Source organism: Heptranchias perlo, chromosome 2, assembly GCF_035084215.1.
Source record: "Heptranchias perlo isolate sHepPer1 chromosome 2, sHepPer1.hap1, whole genome shotgun sequence".
In the NCBI taxonomy this organism is placed as follows: domain Eukaryota; kingdom Metazoa; phylum Chordata; class Chondrichthyes; order Hexanchiformes; family Hexanchidae; genus Heptranchias; species Heptranchias perlo.
This window is the reverse complement of record NC_090326.1, coordinates 47,644,403-47,662,217: the sequence shown is the minus strand read 5'-3', so window position 1 is coordinate 47,662,217 and position 17,815 is coordinate 47,644,403. Positions and strand designations below refer to the sequence as shown.

Sequence of the window (17,815 nt, the reverse complement as noted above, 5' to 3'; positions counted from 1 at the left end):
TCTACAGATTACTGCCTTTGTGGTCCTGCTTTTAAACTTCCTCCCTAGCTCCTGACAATGAGTGCAGGACCTCAACCCTTTTCCTTCCTATGTCATTGGTTCCCTTCTTCTGGCTGTTCCCTTTTCCCCCATCAAAATGTTTTGCACCCTCTCAGTGATGTCCTTTACCCTGGCACCAGGGAGGCAACACACCATGCAGGACTCACATCGGCAGTTGCAGAAACGCCTGTCTATCCCCTGACTATCGAATCCCCTATAACACCTGCATTTTTGGTTTTATTTTCTATATATATAATTAATGTTCACTGCGATAGAACCTTATATATGGTCGTTATGTAAGTGTAATATATCCTGCTAGATGGAGCATTTTAAAATGTTATTTCTGTCAAAATAAGGACTGATGTGGCTTTTGAATTAAATTACACATTTTTGTTTTTATTGTAGCTAGCTAGAATATAGACCAGTAGCTGCCTTGGGGTCTAGTAGTCTGTAAAGCATTAGATCACGGTACTTGAAAATTCAGTCTTGCGATTGCCTGAATGCTATATTCTCAAATTTGATTCTATGACTGTGTACTAAACAGAGTTCCTAATGGGCCAATAACAGTAGGTGTTTAATAGCTTTAATGGAACAGTGACTGCATTCCAAAGGGGGAATTTTAATCCCCCCACGATGGGTGGGAGGGAGGGGAGTTAAATCAGCAAATATGTGAAACCCGAGTCCAACCCGCCGCGAACGCGCCTACTTCCACTTTAGCCACAAGGGTTTGGGGATGTCCTAGTAACCTGGTCTGGAGAGGTGGGTCCGTCATTATAATATGTTAGAGGCTCCGTTCCTCCGATTTTGGCAGCCATATGAGTTTAATACTGGCCGGCTGGATTTCTCAGGGCTCGGGAAACCTGGCAGCTAAAAGGAGGTGAGAGCATGATGTGGAGATGCCGGTGATGGACTGGGGTTGACAATTGTAAACAATTTTACAACACCAAGTTATAGTCCAGCAACTTTATTTTAAATTCAATATATTTTAATAGTGAATTTAAAATAAAATTGCTGGACTATAACTTGGTGTTGTAAAATTGTTTACAAGAGGTGAGAGCAGTCAGATCAAGCAGTTAAGTGCTTTTTAGAGCACTGCTTGTGGGCTAGGAAGACCAGGTGTGGTTCCCCCCGGCCCCTCTAGCTAATTTTCTGCAGCAATCGGTCTCCCCCCTCCAAATCCTCAATTTCTTCCAGTCCCCCCTCCCTCCCGATTGTCGGGGTCCGACCCCAAGGGTCCCTGGCTGCGGCCTTCTACCGCTAGCTTTTCCGCCCAGAATCTGTCCGGCTACCAGGCGGGAAACAGAATTTAAAAAATGATGAGGCCCTGCCGTTAAATTCGGCAGGACCTCTGCGTTCCTGGCATTTCCTGGCCCCTCCCCCCTCCCCAAACGCACTTCCTTCCCATAAATATCGGGGCCTAAGTGTCTCCTTAGTGCATTGTGCTCCCACAAAGACACAGGTTCTACTGAAGGCTTTTAACAAACACTCTTTGCTAAATCTGGGTGTGTATCGAAGTACATTTTTATTTTCTATTGGGGCATTGGTCTTTACTGTTGCGGTGTCAGATGGATTTGATTAAAGCTGATAGGATGTTACTCTCCCAGTTATTTATTATTTCTGCTGGCAACTTTGAGAAGACTGAAGAACTAGTAAAACCAGTTGTGGAATTCATGCCACCTGATCAATTGAAAGGACCTGCTTGTGATTCAGAAAGAAAGAACTTGTATTTACATAACACCTTTCACAATCTCAGGATGTCCCAAACCATTTCACAGCAAAATGATTACTTTTAAAGTGTCGTCACTGCTGTTATATAGGCAAATGTGCACAAGGGCCCATAAGCTGCAATGAGATGAACGACCAATGAATCTGTTTTGGTGGTGTTGGCTGAGGGATAAATGTTGGCCAGAGAAACTTCCCTCCTCCTCAAGTAGTGCCATAGGACCTTTCAAATCCACCTGAACAACCCGATGGGGATTTGCTTTAACGTCTTCTCCAAAAGATGGCACTTATGGCACTTTTGGCACTGCAGCACTCCCTCAGTACTGCATTGAATTGTCAGCCTAGATTATAATGTGTTCAAGCCTACAGTCTTTTAGTTGGCCTGCCTGGGCTCAGTTCACTGATATTCCTGGTTTTGGATGTCTTGTATAAATTTGAATTGAAAGGGAAATTGTCAAGTTTAACTTTTAAAACCATTGAGCACCCAACATTGTTAATGTCCACAGTCTTCACATTGATAGTTTGCCGGATGGGTGCACAGAGGTTAGCTGTATCATTGTGTATTCTCTAAAGCAGGTACTGTATTTAGTTATGTAATACTATCTGGATAGTTAATTTCCACTCCAATTCAGTGTCTTTTTGTCTCTGGTGCTATAGGTTCCGGGATCTGAGGAGTTATACCACAGTGAAAATGAAATAATGATTCCAGTACTGTCATCAAAAAGGGCAAGTGAGCTACCTGTTGATGAAGTTGCTAGCATTTTACAGGTAAGGCATATGTGACTGGGGCGGGGGGAGGTGAAAGTTGGTTGGGGGGGGGAACGTGCGGTGGTCTGTATGTTTATTTAAAGAGTCATTGTCATATGGGCTTTAGCCAACTATGTTCATGAAGTATTCAACATTGAATTTAATTTATACAGCCAAAATATGATAAAAATCACCTTTTTGAAATGTGATCCATTTTGAATATTGAGAAACTTTTCAGTAAGGCATCTTTTACTGGAAAGTATTGCTCCATTTATTCAAAATAATTGTGGTTGTGAAAGATTGCTTGAAATGAATCAGAGTAATTACAGTGTAACAAAGAACATTTATTGAGTAATAAGGTGATTATATTGATAAGTGATACAAAAAGATGTTTAGAAACAATTTTCTTCATATTCTGTGGTTTTGTTAGGCTATGAAGCTACTCTTGTGACATAATCCATTTCTCTTCAGTGCAAACCTATATTTACATTTGATAGCTCCCATCCCTCTTTCCCCAACACACTTGTCTCTTTAAGCTGGTGAATCACCAGTAGCCCTCTGGTCATCTTGTCCAAGTGGCCATTCTTCATGTTTGAGCCTAGACAGTATGCATTAACCAGTTATTCAGCAGTGCAGGGCTTTGAAGCCTAGATTGATTTCATCTTAAACTGATATTCATATGTATGCACTTTCCAGCAAGGACCATTTGATAATTATCAGGTGCAAGAGCCCTTTCCACTCCCATCCATTCTCACAGATGCTGACATCAATTGTAGTGCCAATTCTCTCTACAGTTGAGATGAGCTAGCTCAGCACAGACCAGGGATTAAATCTGGGAACCTCCTGGTCTATGTGGCCCAGTATCACTTCAAGTGATGCACTTAATGCATTGTGTCTCCCATGATGCTAACTTATGTATATTGGTTTAAAATGCATATGTATTTTCTTGTAATTGTCAGTTAAACAATGTCCTGTGTACTTATTTCCCACATTACAATTATCTTTGTTATTGTTTTTACCATAATCATGCAGACTGCACTACCCTTAATTTGTGCTCTTCACAGTTTGGTAAAGTCAATTTTTTAATTAAAAATAATTGTTTGAATATGCATGTTTAAAAGTCAGTTTAATGTAGTAATTCAGTCTCAGGGTTCTGCTTTATATTTGTAAATTAGCTTTTGCAATGTTTAGGATAACTGGCAGTTAAATATTGCAAAAATAATATATTACGGAAGGGGGGGTTAGCTGTACTAATTGGAGACACCATAATGGCAATAGAAAAAAGGGACATAAGTAACATAAGTAACATAGAAACAGAATCCATATAGATTGAGACAGAGGATAAGAAGGGATTGATCACATTAATAGGCATATTCTACAGACTACCTAATAATAGTGGGAGGGAAGTGGAGGATGAAATATGCAGACAAATCTATGAAATGAGTAAAAAAAAATCGAATAATAATTATGGGCGATTTCAACTGCCCCCAAATAAACTGGCAAGAAGGTAGAGAAAGGAGAAAAGGGAATGGAGTTTTTACAGTGTGTATGTGACTCCTTTCTTACCCAGTACATGAGAAGCCCAACAAGAGAGGAATCACTGCTGGATCTAGTAATGGGAAATGAACCAGAACAGATAAGAGAAGTAAGCGCAGGGAAACATCTAGGCAATAGTGATCTTAACATCATAAGGTTTAAAATAATGATTGAGAAAGACATAAGTAAGACAAAGACCAAAGTAATAGATTGGAAAAAAGCTAATTTTGAGGGGATGAGAATGGAACTAGGGAAAGTAAACTGGAAACAAGTTTTCACAGACAGAGATAGAACAGCAGTGGAAAATATTTAAAACTGTGTTCGAGAGTTCAGAAGAAGTATGTTCCTCTAAAAAGCAAGAACGAGCTAGCCAATAATGAAATACCATGGATGAATAAAGATATGACGGTCAAATTGAAACTAAAGAAAAAAGCATACTGTAAGTACATAGACAGTAAAGGAGAGGATGACAAAAGGGAATATGAAGAGATTAGGAAAGTAGTAAAAAAAAACAATTAGGAAAACAAAGAGGAACTACGAGATTAAATTATCAAGGAATTTAAAACAAAATAGCAAAGTATTCTACTGACACATAAATAACAAAAGAAAAATGAGGATTATGGATGGGGCCACTAGGGGATGCACAAGATGAACTCACAGGTAATGACAGTGAAATGGCAGAAATATTGAATAGTTACTTTGCCTCCGTATTTACCAGGGAGACTGACAAGGTGGACAGGACATTAGAAGAGATTAAAAAGATATTAAAACATTTAAGATAGAAAGGGGGGAGATAATTGATATACTAATCAAACTTAGGGAGGATAAGACCCTTTGGATGGATTGCATCCATGAATATTAAAAGAAGCTAGGGAGGAGATAGCAGAGGCACTATTACATACATTAAAAAAATCACTAGAAAAGGGAATAGTGCCAGAGGACTGGCGGACAGCTAATGTTATTCTTATATTCAGAAAGGGAGATAGAACAAGTCCAGGGAACTGTAGACCTGTCGGTCATGGTAGGAAAGATAATGGAATCTTTACCCAAAGATGTAAAAGAAAGACATCTAGAGAACATAAACATAATAAAGAATAGTCAGCATGGTTTCAGATGGGAAAGTCATGCTTGACCAACCTTATTGAATTCTTTGAAGAAGTAACAAAGAGTATTGGATGTAATATATTTGGATTTCCAGAATGCCTTTGATAAGGCCTATTGTAGACTCATGGCGAAGGTCAGAGCATGTGGAGTCAGGGGACAAGTAGCAGAATGGATAGCAAGTTGGCTACAAAACAGAAAAGAGAGAGTAGGGGTTAAGGGTAGCTACTCAGACTGGCAAAAGGTGGGAAGTGGTGTTCCACAAGGATCGATGCTGAAGTCACTGATGTTCACAATTTACTTTAATGATTTGAATTCGGGAATCGGAAGTACAAGTTCAAAATTTGTGGACGACACCAAATTGGGGGGTGTAGTTAATATAAAGAAAGAATGCGTCAAAATGCAAGAGGACGTTAATAAACATGCAGAATGGGCGTGTAATTGGCAAATGAATTTCAATATAGATAAGTGTGAGGTAGTGCATTTTGGTATGAAGAATAAAGAGGCCACATACTGCTTGGATAATAAGAGTCTAAATGGGATAGAGGAGCAAAGGGATCTAGGGTTACAGATATACAAATCACTAAAAGTAGTAAGGTTAATAAGGCCATAAAAAAAGGCAAATCAAGCACTAGGGTTTATTTCTAGAGGGATAGAATTGAAAAGCAAAGAAGTTATGTTAAACTTGTGTGGAACCTTGGTTAGACCACACTTGGAGTATTAAACACAGTTCTGGTCTCCATATTATGGAAAGGATATAGAGGCATTGGAGAGGGTGCAAAAAAGTTTCACAAGGATGATACCAGAACTGAGTGGATATCCTTATCAACAAAGGCTGACAGACTGGGATTCTTTTCTCTAGAAAAAAGACTGAGTGGTGACCTGATAGAGGTCTTTAAGATAATTATATGGTTTGATAGAGTAGACATAGAGAAAATGTTTCTGCTTGTGGGGGCATCCAAAAGTAGAGGTCATAAATATAAAATAGCCGTTAATTAATCCAATAGGGAATTCAGGAGAAACTTCTTTATCCAAAGAGTGGTAAGAATGTGGAATGTGCTACCACAAGGAGTAGTTGAGGCACATAGCATAGATACATTTAAGGAAAAGCTGGATAAGTACATGAGGGAGAAAGGAATAGAAGGGTATCCTAATAGGCTTAGATGAAGTAGGGAGGGTGGAAGCTCGTGTGAAGCATAAGTGCTAGCATAGACCAGTTGGGCCAAATAGCCTGTTCTTGTGTTGTAGTTTCGATGTGACTCAATGTAACTTATTGGGTTAATGCCTTAATTTGTGGCCAAATGTAAGGAATCTTACAACACCAGGTTATAGTCCAACAGTTTTATTTGAAAATCACAAGCTTTCGGAGGCTTTCTCCTTCGTCAGGTGAGTCAAATAAAACTGTTGGACTATAACCTGGTGTTGTAAGATTCCTTACATTTGTCCACCCCAGTCCATCACCGGCATCTCCACATCATGGCTTAATTTGTGGCAGCCACCTATTAACCTGTATGTAACAATGTTGTACAATCAGCTATCATGTAACAGCAGCTGTACCAGTAGCAGTGGCCTCAGTGTACAGAACGGATAAAACTGATAATACAAGATTTGAAATGAAGGAAGTGGAATGCTTGTTGATGAAAGTAAAAACACTGATTTACCAATATAATTATTTCAGTGAAGAGCAGTATTTACTAGGCAACGTTTCACTGAGTGCTTCAGCATAGGAAATGTACTTTGGACAATAGCTGCTTGCATATCCCAGTGAAAGGTTTAAGCGGATTAATAAATTGTAGAGAACTTTTGGGATAACAGAATTCTCTGAAAGACCTGTTTTAGCCTTTTCCATTTCTAGACATTGAAAATCAAGCCATGAATTGATATTTTCAAAATGGGACTTGCACTGAAGTGATACAGCCACTTTTGCGCCCACGGAGTACTGACTCAGACTGATGTATACACAACCTTAATGTATTCTTCATTGTCTGATTTAAAAAGTTCTCTTTCTAAAACTTCATGTGTCATAAAACAAAACTAATAATTGTTTTAAATTTAATTAAGGCATCCTTCGAAGGGATGAGAAAAAAATTGCCCATAGTGAACTGGGCTGAGCTGTTAATGGGTAAACCTACAGACGAACAGTGGGAAGTATTCAAATAAGTTTTTGGTACAATACAAAACCAGTACATACCCCTAAAAGGCAAAAGCTCCACTTGTGCAGTTAAGCAGAAATCCTCAATAAAATGAGGTAAGAGACTTTATCAAGCTGAAAGAAAAAGCTTACACAAATGCAAGGTAAAGTGGAAATCCAGCAGACTGAGAGCCCTATAAAAAGCAACACTGGGATGCAAAGAAAGTAATGAGGTGCAAAAAGGGCATGTGAGGAAAAAAACTTGCAAGGGATATCAAAACTAGTAGTAAAAGCTTTTATAAATATATTAAGAGAAAGTGAGTAGGAAGGGCGATGGTGGGACCATTAAAGACCGATTCAGGTGATACTATAGCGGATAATAAGGAAATGGCAGATTTGTTAAATGACTACTTTGTATCCATTTTCATAGTAGAGGAAGAGGACAAAATACCAGCTATACAAGGGAATCTAAAAATAAGTCAAGGGGAGGAACTTATTGGACTTAATGTAAGAAAATGGTAATGGAGAAAATAATGGGATTTAAGATTTAATAATGGAGTGACATTTTGCAATTTTCCAATCCAAAGGCACAATACCTGAATTTAGAGAGCTTTGGAAAATTATGATGAACGCATCTGCAATTTCCCCGCCTGTTTTTTTTATTCGTTCATGAGATGTGTGCGTCGCTGGCAAAGCCAGCATTTATTGCCGATCCCTAATTGCCCTTGAGAAAGTGCTGATGAGCCGCCGCCTTGAACTGCTGTAGTCCGTGTGGTGAAGGTACTCCTACGGTGCTATTAGGTAGGGAGTTCCAGGATTTTGACCCAGCGACAGTGAAGGAACAGCGATACATCAAGGCAGCATTTGACAGTGTGGCACCAAGGAGCCCTAGTAAAATTGAAGTCAATGGGAATCGGGGAAAACTCTCCAGTGGCTGGAGTCATACCTAGCACAGTCCATGCCCGCATGCAGCAAGACCTGGACAACATCCAGGCTTGGGCTCATAAGTGGCAAGTAACATTCGTGCCAGACAAGTGCCAGGCAATGACCATCTCCAACAAGAGAGAGTCTAACCACCTCACCTTGACATTCAACGGCATTACCATCGCCGAATGACCCACCATCAACATCCTGGGGGTCACCATTGACCAGAAACTTAAGTGGACCAGCTACATAAATACTGTGGCTACAAGAGCAGGTCAGAGGCTGGGTATTCTGCGGCGGGTGACTCACCTCCTGACTCCCCAAAGCCTTTCCACCATCTACAAGGCACAAGTCAGGAGTGTGATGGAATACTCTCCACTTGCCTGGATGAGTGCAGCTCCAACAACACTCAAGAAGCTCGACACCATCCAGGACAAAGCAGCCCGCTTGATTGGCACCCCATCCACCACCCTAAACATTCACCCCCTTCACCACCGGTGCACCGTGGCTGCAGTGTGTACCATCCACAGGAGGCACTGCAGCAACTCGCCAAGGCTTCTTCGACAGCACCTCCCAAACCCGTGACCTCTACCACCTAGAAGGAAAGGGGCAGCAGGTACATGGGAACAACACCACCTGCACGTTCCTCTCCAAGTCATACACCATCCCGACTTGGAAATATATCGTTCCTTTATCGTCGCTGGGTCAAAATCCTGGAACTCCCTACCTAACAGCGCTGTGGGAGAACCTTCACCAGACTGACTGCAGCGGTTCAAGAAGGCTGCTCACCACCACCTTCTCGAGGGCAATTAGGGGTGGGCAATAAATGCTGGCCTCGCCAACGACGCCCGCATCCCATGAACAAAAATATAAGAAAAAGTTTCCAAGTCTTGCTGCATGTGGGCACAGATTGCTTCCTTATCTGAGGGGTTGTGATCGGAACTGAACGCTGCAATCATCAGCGAACATCCCCATTTCTGACCTTTTGTTGGAGGGAAGGACATTGATGAAGTAACTGAAGATGGTTGTGCCTCGGGCACTGCCCTGCAGCAATGTCCTGGGGCTGAGATGATTGGTCTCCAACAACCACTACCATCTTCCTTTGTGCTAAGTATGACTCCAGCCACTGGAGAGTTTTCCCCCTGATTCCCATTGGCTTCAATTTTACTCGGGCTCCTTGATGCCACACTTGGTCAAATGCTGCCTTAATGTCAAGGGCAGTCACTCTTACCTCATTTAATATCCTAGTTGGAAACCATCAGGCCCCAGAGGTAATACCCTAGGATATTAAAAGAAATAGGAGGGGAAATTGCAGATTCATTCGTCACATTTTCCAAAGCGCGCTCGATTCAGGAATTATGCCTTTTGGATTGGAAAATTGCAAATGATACTCCCTTATTTAATAAAAGAGGGAGAGAGAAACCAGGAAACTGTAGACCCGTCAGTTTAACGTCAGCTGTAGAAAAGTTACTGGAATCTATAATCGGGCAGAGTGACTGAGAACTTGAACAAGTATGAGGTGATCAAAGAGAGTAAGCATGGATTTGTGAAGGGTAGATCATGTCTGACCAGTTTGAATTTTTTGAGGAGGCCACTAACACGGTAGACAGGGGAAATGTCTATGGATGTTGTCTACATGGACATCCAGAAGGCATTTGATAAAGTTCCATACAAGAGATTATTAGCAAAAACAGCAGCGCATGGAATTGGAGGTAACCTTGTGGCACAGGTTGGCAATTGGTTGGCAGGTAGGAGACAGAGAGTAGGCATAAAAGGAATGTACTCTGATTGGTGGGATGTGACAAATGGTGTTCCTCACGAATCTGTATTTGGGCCTCAGCTTTTCACCATATATATCAATAGTTTGGATGAAGGAATAGAGAGTTGTATATTCAAGTTTGCAAATGACACTTAGTTAGGAAGCACAGTAAGCTGTGTAGATGGGAGCAGGAAGTTACAAAAGGATATAGACATATTAAGTGAGTGGCAAAACTGTGGCATATGGAGTTCAATGTGGGGAATTGTGAGGCCATTCACTTAGGATTCAAGGAAGAGAAATCGGAATATTTTCTAAATGGCGCGAGACTAGGGACTGTGGAGGAGCAAGGGGATTTAGGTATCCATGTGCGCAAATCACTAAAAGCTAGTGCAGAGGTACAAAAAGTAATTGAAGAGCTAATAGAATGTAGACCTTGATCTCAAGGGGGCTGAAGTACAAAAGTGAGGCACTTATCTGACCACTGATCACATTTGGAATAGTGCATTCAGTTTTAGGCACCGCACCTCAGGAAGGATATATTGGCCTTGGACAGGATACAGTGCTGATTCACCAGAATGATATCAGAGCTTAAAGGCATAAGTTATGAGGACAGGTTGTGTAAACTTGACTTGTATTCCCTTGAGTTAGAAGGTTGAGGGGGTGATCTAATTGAGGTGTTTAAAATGATGAAAGGATTTGATGGGGTAGATCAGGGGTAGAAACTAATTCCTCTGGTGAGGGATTCCAGAACAAGAGGGTGTAATCTTAAAATTAGAGCTTGGCCATTTAGAAGTGAAATCAGGAAGCACTTTTTCACAAAAAGGGTAGTGGAAACCTGGAATTCCCTCCCCAAAAGGGTGTGGTGGCTAGGTCAATTGAAATTTTCAAGACTGAGATCAACAGATTTTTATTAGGTAAGAGGATCATGTGATATGGATCAAAGGCGGGTAAATGGATTTTAGGTACAGATCAGCCATGATCGAATTGAATAGGCAGAATGGCCAACTGCTGTTCCTATGGTGCAGCAACTTGATGGCCCACATTCTGGAATTACAGACAGGATGAATTTCTGGAAGAAGGCAAAATTGGTGAGTGATTCACTCTCAGCCATGCTCTTGGCATCTCTTAGTGACCAATCCAAGCTCTGCATTCGCGCACTCTCAGCCAGCAAATGGTAAATTGTGTAGAAGAGCTAGAAAGAGAAGACAAATAAATTTTAAATATAAAATGGGGAAAACTTGTTCAAAGTTCATAGTGAAAGCTAAGTAGCTTTTTTGGTTTTTAAAAATGTCATTGTTTTCCATTCATTATAGTTGGGGTGGTAGCTGCACATTGCTTCAGTGCTGACTGCTTACCAACTGCACTCTGCTGTGATGACACCAACACAGTTTCATCTTTGTTATATTTATTAAGCTCCCATTTTCTTACCATAGGGTGACCTTCACAATGGCCTAAAAAGTAGTGAAGTTTCTCGGCGTCGGACATACCATGGATGGAATGAATTTGAAATCAATGAAGATGAACCTCTTTGGAAAAAATATATTTCACAGGTTAGACACCAGTAATTGCATTATAACAATGGACCAGCAATGGTCAGGTGACTGAAGTCTGTTTTGTTTATTAGACATTTATTCAAGTATCTAAAACAGAGCAAATGACCAGTGAGGGAGAAATTTTTACAGCTCCAGATGATGAATTTTTGAGTGGGGAGCAGGAGAGACATTGGCAATACAGTTAGCTTCTTGGTTCATATTGAAATCTCATGAGAGCAGGAGTGCAAGACTTCTGTAATAACCAAGAAGTGCTGCGTCATTTCCTGCTCCTAATTTTAGTGCCAGATCCTATGCTGCTCTTAAACCTACTTCTGTCCCTGAGAGTTGCCTTTTCTGTTTGTAGCTGGTTGTCTGTTAATGCCTGTGGGCTGATTAATATTCTCCAGATCCCTCAAAATGATCTGTGCTTTTCAGCAAGCAAGGGCAAATCAGCTTTTATTCTCAACAAAAAAAAGGTTATGTTCGTCTTTGCAAAGTGGAACACCCTTCTTCCTAGATTGCTAGTATGGCAGTCCCATCAACTGGCCGGACTCAGAACTGACTATTCACCTACAATTGTTATAATAAGGTGATGGCCATTTCATTGTTTTTGCAGCTACTCTGTTTATTTTGTCTTGAGCTGAAAAATGAGTACAGTAGCTTGGTACTGGACTAGCAACCCAGAGGTTGTGAAATTGAATTCAAAAAATGTGGTAGTACCAGAAAATGATCGTGAAAGCTGAAATTCATACAAGCCCAACTGGTTCACTGATTTCTTTAGGAAAGAGAACCTTTTTGTGTCTGCAGTCCCATGATTTGTTCCTACATGTGTGGTTGACTCTTCATGCCCGAGGGATGGGCAATAAACACTGCCTTGCCAGTATCTACCACAAATAAAAAAGACTCTAAAAATAATATTTTGTAGTGAATTATGGCAGTGTTCTGACTGGTTTCATGATCACAGAACTTTTCTCCTGCTGTATTTTTTTTTAAAAGAGAAGAAAATTGTCAACCGTGGAGAAATTCCAATATTACATTTTGGATTTGGTGCCAGAAAGGGGAGCAGTCAAAGTGGGGACAATAGAGTCAGTTCTTATAGCAGAAATCTTACAAAAGCAGCAACAAGAGTACCAGACTTTGGTATTGACAATAAGAGGCTGACTGTATTGCTTCCTCCTTTCTTGCTCCTGATCCCAATGTTCCTGCTCCCTGTGTCCTCTGCTCTGCTGGTGGCTGACTAGTTGCTCCAAGTATCTGTTCTAACTCCTGCTGTGTTGCATCAGTTTTATTGCCTCCTCTTCGTGACATCCTTGCAAATTTATAATTCAATTGCCTCTTACCCTCTGCTTTTGTTTTGATCTAAAAATTACTGTCATTAAATTTTTTGTATGATTATAAATAGGTGTAGACAGACCACTTATTACTAATGCTACAGAAATTGCATAGATCAGTTTTCTCTTGCCACATAATTTGATTGGGTTTGTTATAGAAATTAGTCTTAAAGTGTCATAGAATTCTTGGAACATCATGGGACGTGTGACCGGGGAGGAAAGAAACAATCAGTTTGTTAACTCTTCAGCAACTGGTTTAATATTTTAGACTGTTTCTGTTAACCTTTTCTTTATGTACTTGTTTATATTTAACAACAAAGGAAATATTCTTATACGCCCCATTGTAATTTGTAAGTGTTATTACAAATATGAATTGAATATGCCTCTCTGATACAGAAAATTAAACATGAAGTACTGCCATTTTTTGAGGGTGACATTTTTAGGGATTGCCTTGGTCTTTTTGTAACATTATGAATTTTTCACTCTCATTTATCCTCTTAGTACATTTATGTGTAAACAAATCACAGAATCAAATCCCAAACACAGATGGGTGAATTCTGACTTGACTACTGGGTGTAGAGTACTTCATAATTCCTTGATGATTTTGGACCTCAAGTGATGACACCAATGACACATTAAAAGATGTGTTAGCTTTGTGAGTGAATACACTGCTGATACGTAATGCAGGTTAGAGAAGATCCCTAATTTAAACTGTGTTAACTGATCTCAGTTGGAGTGGTGGTACTGACACGACAATTTGCCTCTAACCATGGGCTAAAGAAAGGGAGAAAATTGCTTAGTCCTCCTACTCCTAATCATTGTACATGGATCGTGTGTGCGCATATGTTGGGCAAAGTGAGCTTTGCTTTGATGCCATCATTGTATGAATAGCCTGCCAGCTTTCACTATCAAAACTCTCACACAAACATATAAAAAGGGCAGGAAAAGACAAGCAGCCCCATCCAGACACGGTGCAGCCATGAATACCATTTACCCACCTCCTCTAATCATGGAAGAGGCAAAATACCTGAGGCCAATTTAGGAAAAACTCTGGGAAATTTTTCCCTGACAGCTCCAGGAGACTGCAATAACTCATAAATCTCCCTATTTCCAGTTACTCATGCAAACTTTGTAACTAAAAATAGCCTTCTCTCTCAGGAACTTGTCCATCTCCATTTTGAAGGGCTACAGGGAACCTATATTCACCACACGCTTCAGTTAGCTGTTCCAGAGGGCAATGACTCTGGTGAAAAAAAATCCACCCCAACATTTGACCTAACTCTTTGCATACATAGCTTATGCAAATTCCGATTCTGGCTCTGCCATCCTTATCCATCTCAAATAACCTATCCAACTGGGCAGAATCTAATCCCTTTATCATTTTATAAAGCTCAATCATACCCCCACTACGCCTATGTTTTTCTAATGAAAATAGCCCCAAAACCATGAGCCTATCCTGATAAGTAAGACTGAGTATCATTTTGGTTGCTCTCCTCTGTACCTTGTCCAGGGCCTCAATATCAACTGCCATGTGTGGGGATTAAAATTAGTCAATGCAGCCTAAGTAATGAAGAATGGCATTTTGCTTGAGGTACAGTAGGGCTGCTATAACCGTACACACCCTGAGTCATTATCTTCACGAGAGGAGGGGAGGGTGAAGGGAAGTTCTTGCCCATTATATATAGATTCTTCTATCTAAAATTGATTTGTTAAAGGGCATGGTCACTCTAGTAGTTAATGTTAACCTAAACCCGAACTCCAAACTTAAAGCTGGCTTGCATTCGTATTCAACGAGCCTTATTTGGTACGCTTCACCTCTAAATGGACTAACTGATGGAAACTACTTTCTCTCTCAAAGGAAAGTGAAACTGGTCGGTGCTTTAGAGATGCATCTCTTGTCAACTGATCATTGAGTAGATGTGGAAGTCAGCTATGGACAATGCATGTTTTTTTCCTGTTCTCCCTACTGAGGAGCAAATACAGTTTGTAAGTGTATTAGAATAATTGTAAATGATCAAATAGTTACTTCCAAAATTTCAAGAAATACTGAGGATAAAACTGATCTTTTCTTCATTGATCCTGATCTTTGAGATGTTGGAATTTTCAGCTGAATAATCACTGAATTATAGATAGTTGAAACCTGTGATATATTATAATTTCCATACGCTTTGACTCCCTCTTTGATGCCTTTGTTCCCATCAAAACCTTTGCTCTCTCCCATCCCGGTCATTGCCCTAGTATTGCTCCCAGCTTCACTTCCCTAAGTCCAAGGATTGTACGCTTGTTGCACAACTGTTTTAGCCATCCATCACCAGATCTGGCTGAACCACACCAAGCGCTATTGGGCCTCACTCTCCTCTGCCAAAACCGCTTACTATTCCAGGATCATCCTGGAAAGCAAAGTTAATCCCCGACTTCTTTTCTGCACTACCAACCATCTCCTTAAACCCCTCTCCCCTGCCCTCTCCAGCCTCCTTGCAAGGATCTCTTGGATTTCTTTGTCGCTAAGATCGCACCATTTGCTTGCCCCCCCTTCCTCTTGCCCACTAAGCAAAACCTTCACCCAGCCTTTTCCCTGCCCTAGCCCTGATCCCACATCTTTCTTTAGTTTCTCTTCTATGTCCCCTCATGCCCTCTCTGATCTCATCTTGTCCATGCAGCCCACCTCCTGTTCCCTTGACCCAATTCCCACAAAACTGCTGACCATAAACTTTCCTTCCTAGCTCCCATCCTGGCTGACATAATTCACTTTCCTCAGGTACTGTCTCCCTCCACTTCAAAACCACTATCACCCCATTACTCAAAAAAAACCCTCAACCCCTCTGTCCTTGCAAACTACCGCGCCTCATTTGCAGCCTCCCTTCTCCAAAGACTTGAACGTGTTGTCGCCTCTCGAGTCATGCACCATCCCGACTTGGAAATATATCACCGTTCCTTCATCGTTGCTGGGTCAAAATCCTGGAACTCCCTTCCTAACAGCATTGTGGGAGAACCTTCACCACGCAGACTGCAGCAGTTCAAGAAGGCTGCTCACCACCACCTTCTCGAGGGCAATTAGGGATGGGCAATAAATGCCGGCCTCGCCAGCGAAGCCCACATCCCATGACGAATAAAAAAAAACAAATCCTCGACCATCTTTCCCCAGCTTGATGTCTGAATCCCTCCAATTAAGTTTCCATTCCTGCCGTAGCACCGAAACAACCCTAACCAAAGTCACAAATGACATTCTATGTGACTGATGATGGTGCTTTATCTCTCCTTGTCATCCTCGACCTCTCTGCCATCTTTGACGTGGTCGACCACACCATTCTCCGCCAATGCCTAGCCTCTGATATGCAACTCAATAGAACTGCCATTGCTTAGTTCTACTCTTGCCCGTCATAGCCAGAGCTACTCCAGCAAAGGCGTCTCTTCCTGCCTCTTCGATGTTACCTCCAGAGTTCTCGAAGGATCTATCCTTGGCCCCTTCCTCATCTATGTACTGCCCCTTGGCAATGTTATCCGCTGACATGGGGTCAGCTTCCGCATGGATGTTGACAAAACCCAGCTCTACCTCTCCCACCACCTCTCTTGATCCCTCCTCTGTCTCAGCGTTGTTGAACTACTTGTTCGACATCCAGTCTTTGATGAGCCGCCTACTTCCACCTCTGTAACATCACCTGCCTCCACCCCTACCTCATCCCAGCAACTAATGAAACCATCATCCATGCTGTTGTCACCTCCAAACTCAACTATTCTAATTTTCTCCTTGTCGACCTTCCATCCTCCATCTGTCATAAACCTCAACTCTTCTAAAACTCTGCTGCCTGCATCCTATCCCGTGCCAAGTCCTGCCTACCTATCATCCATGTCCTTACTGCCATACATTGGCTCCTAGTCCCTAATGCCTCAAATTCAAAATTCTCATCTTCATGTTTAAATCTATTCATTTGCTTGCTGGCATTTGAAGTTATAGGCTAGAAGTCTACCTGGTTTATGATATTTTTCATAGCATTGTGCTTTTGTGAAGCAAATGATTAATTCAGTGTTGGATATCTGAAGAGAGAGTAAGGGGCTTGCCAGAGTGTTACACACAGTTACTTTTCTGTTCTTTGAAGTTGTGTACTTTCTTTGGGGAGAGGCTGAGAGAAAGGAAAGGAAAGGCCTCTCTTTATTTCCTCGTAAAGGAGGTATCAGATAGACTATACTTGGGGGTGGGTGGGTTTAGGGGCTACCCCTTGAACCTTTGTTATGTTGACTCCAGAATTGGTTTTCTGCTTTTTTCGACTGAATAGAGGGTTCAATAGAAGCTCCAATCTGAACAGGTCTTTGCCCTGTCCTCCAATCAATGGTTGTCTCTTTGGAACTGATTGTAATTGGAATACCTTTTATATTATGATAACTATAGTTGCTTTAGTTCAGATCGGTAGGGGACCTTTTTGTTTTTCTAATGTTTCCTTTGGTAGAGCTTTAAACTTGATCCCATATTGTTAAGATGTGGCTAATGTAATTCATTTTATATTTGTATACCCATTGCACATAGTCATGTAAGTACTTTTTTGTGCACACTTTGGTGCCTTTTGATGCAGTGGAGCCAGAGAGGATGTTCTGCTTGACATTCTTCCTTTCCTGATCCATACTATTATACTTGGATTCTGTACATGATAGTTTCTGGTTTGTAAATTTGTAGTTAGTCTCTGTGTGGCATTATTGAGGCTTTTGGGCTACTTGCTTGGGTTGCATTGTTTGGGCATCTTGCTTGAGCTGTCCAGAGGAGCATTGCAAACTTCTTGCACTGTCTGTTTTTTTCCCTCATCGTTCCACTCTTTTCAGATTGCTTTGATCACGTTTGCTACCCTATTTTGTTGTTCCCGTCAAAATTGGGGAAGTTGATGCAGGAACCCTTTGGAATATAGGAAATGCCATGTGTCCCAGACCAAAATGAAGGGTGGTGATGTTGTCTGTATGTGTCTGCATGCATGTTGTTGAGTGCTATACCTGATTTTGTTCTTTT

General features: G+C 41.2%; 1 protein-coding gene across 2 annotated transcripts in view; it reads left to right on the top strand.

Moving 5' to 3' along the window:
• Positions 1-17,815, top strand: part of atp2c1 (ATPase secretory pathway Ca2+ transporting 1) — a 103,089-nt gene that overhangs the window by 26,529 nt on the left and 58,745 nt on the right. The window contains exons 2-3 of one of the 2 annotated variants that reach the window (XM_068001842.1): positions 2,419-2,529; positions 11,393-11,509. In XM_068001842.1, coding sequence (XP_067857943.1) covers positions 2,419-2,529; positions 11,393-11,509 — 228 coding nt within the window. Of the gene's footprint in view, positions 1-2,418; positions 2,530-11,392; positions 11,510-14,730; positions 14,809-17,815 lie in introns of those variants that run through there. The other variant, XM_068001843.1, reaches the window with a different exon arrangement.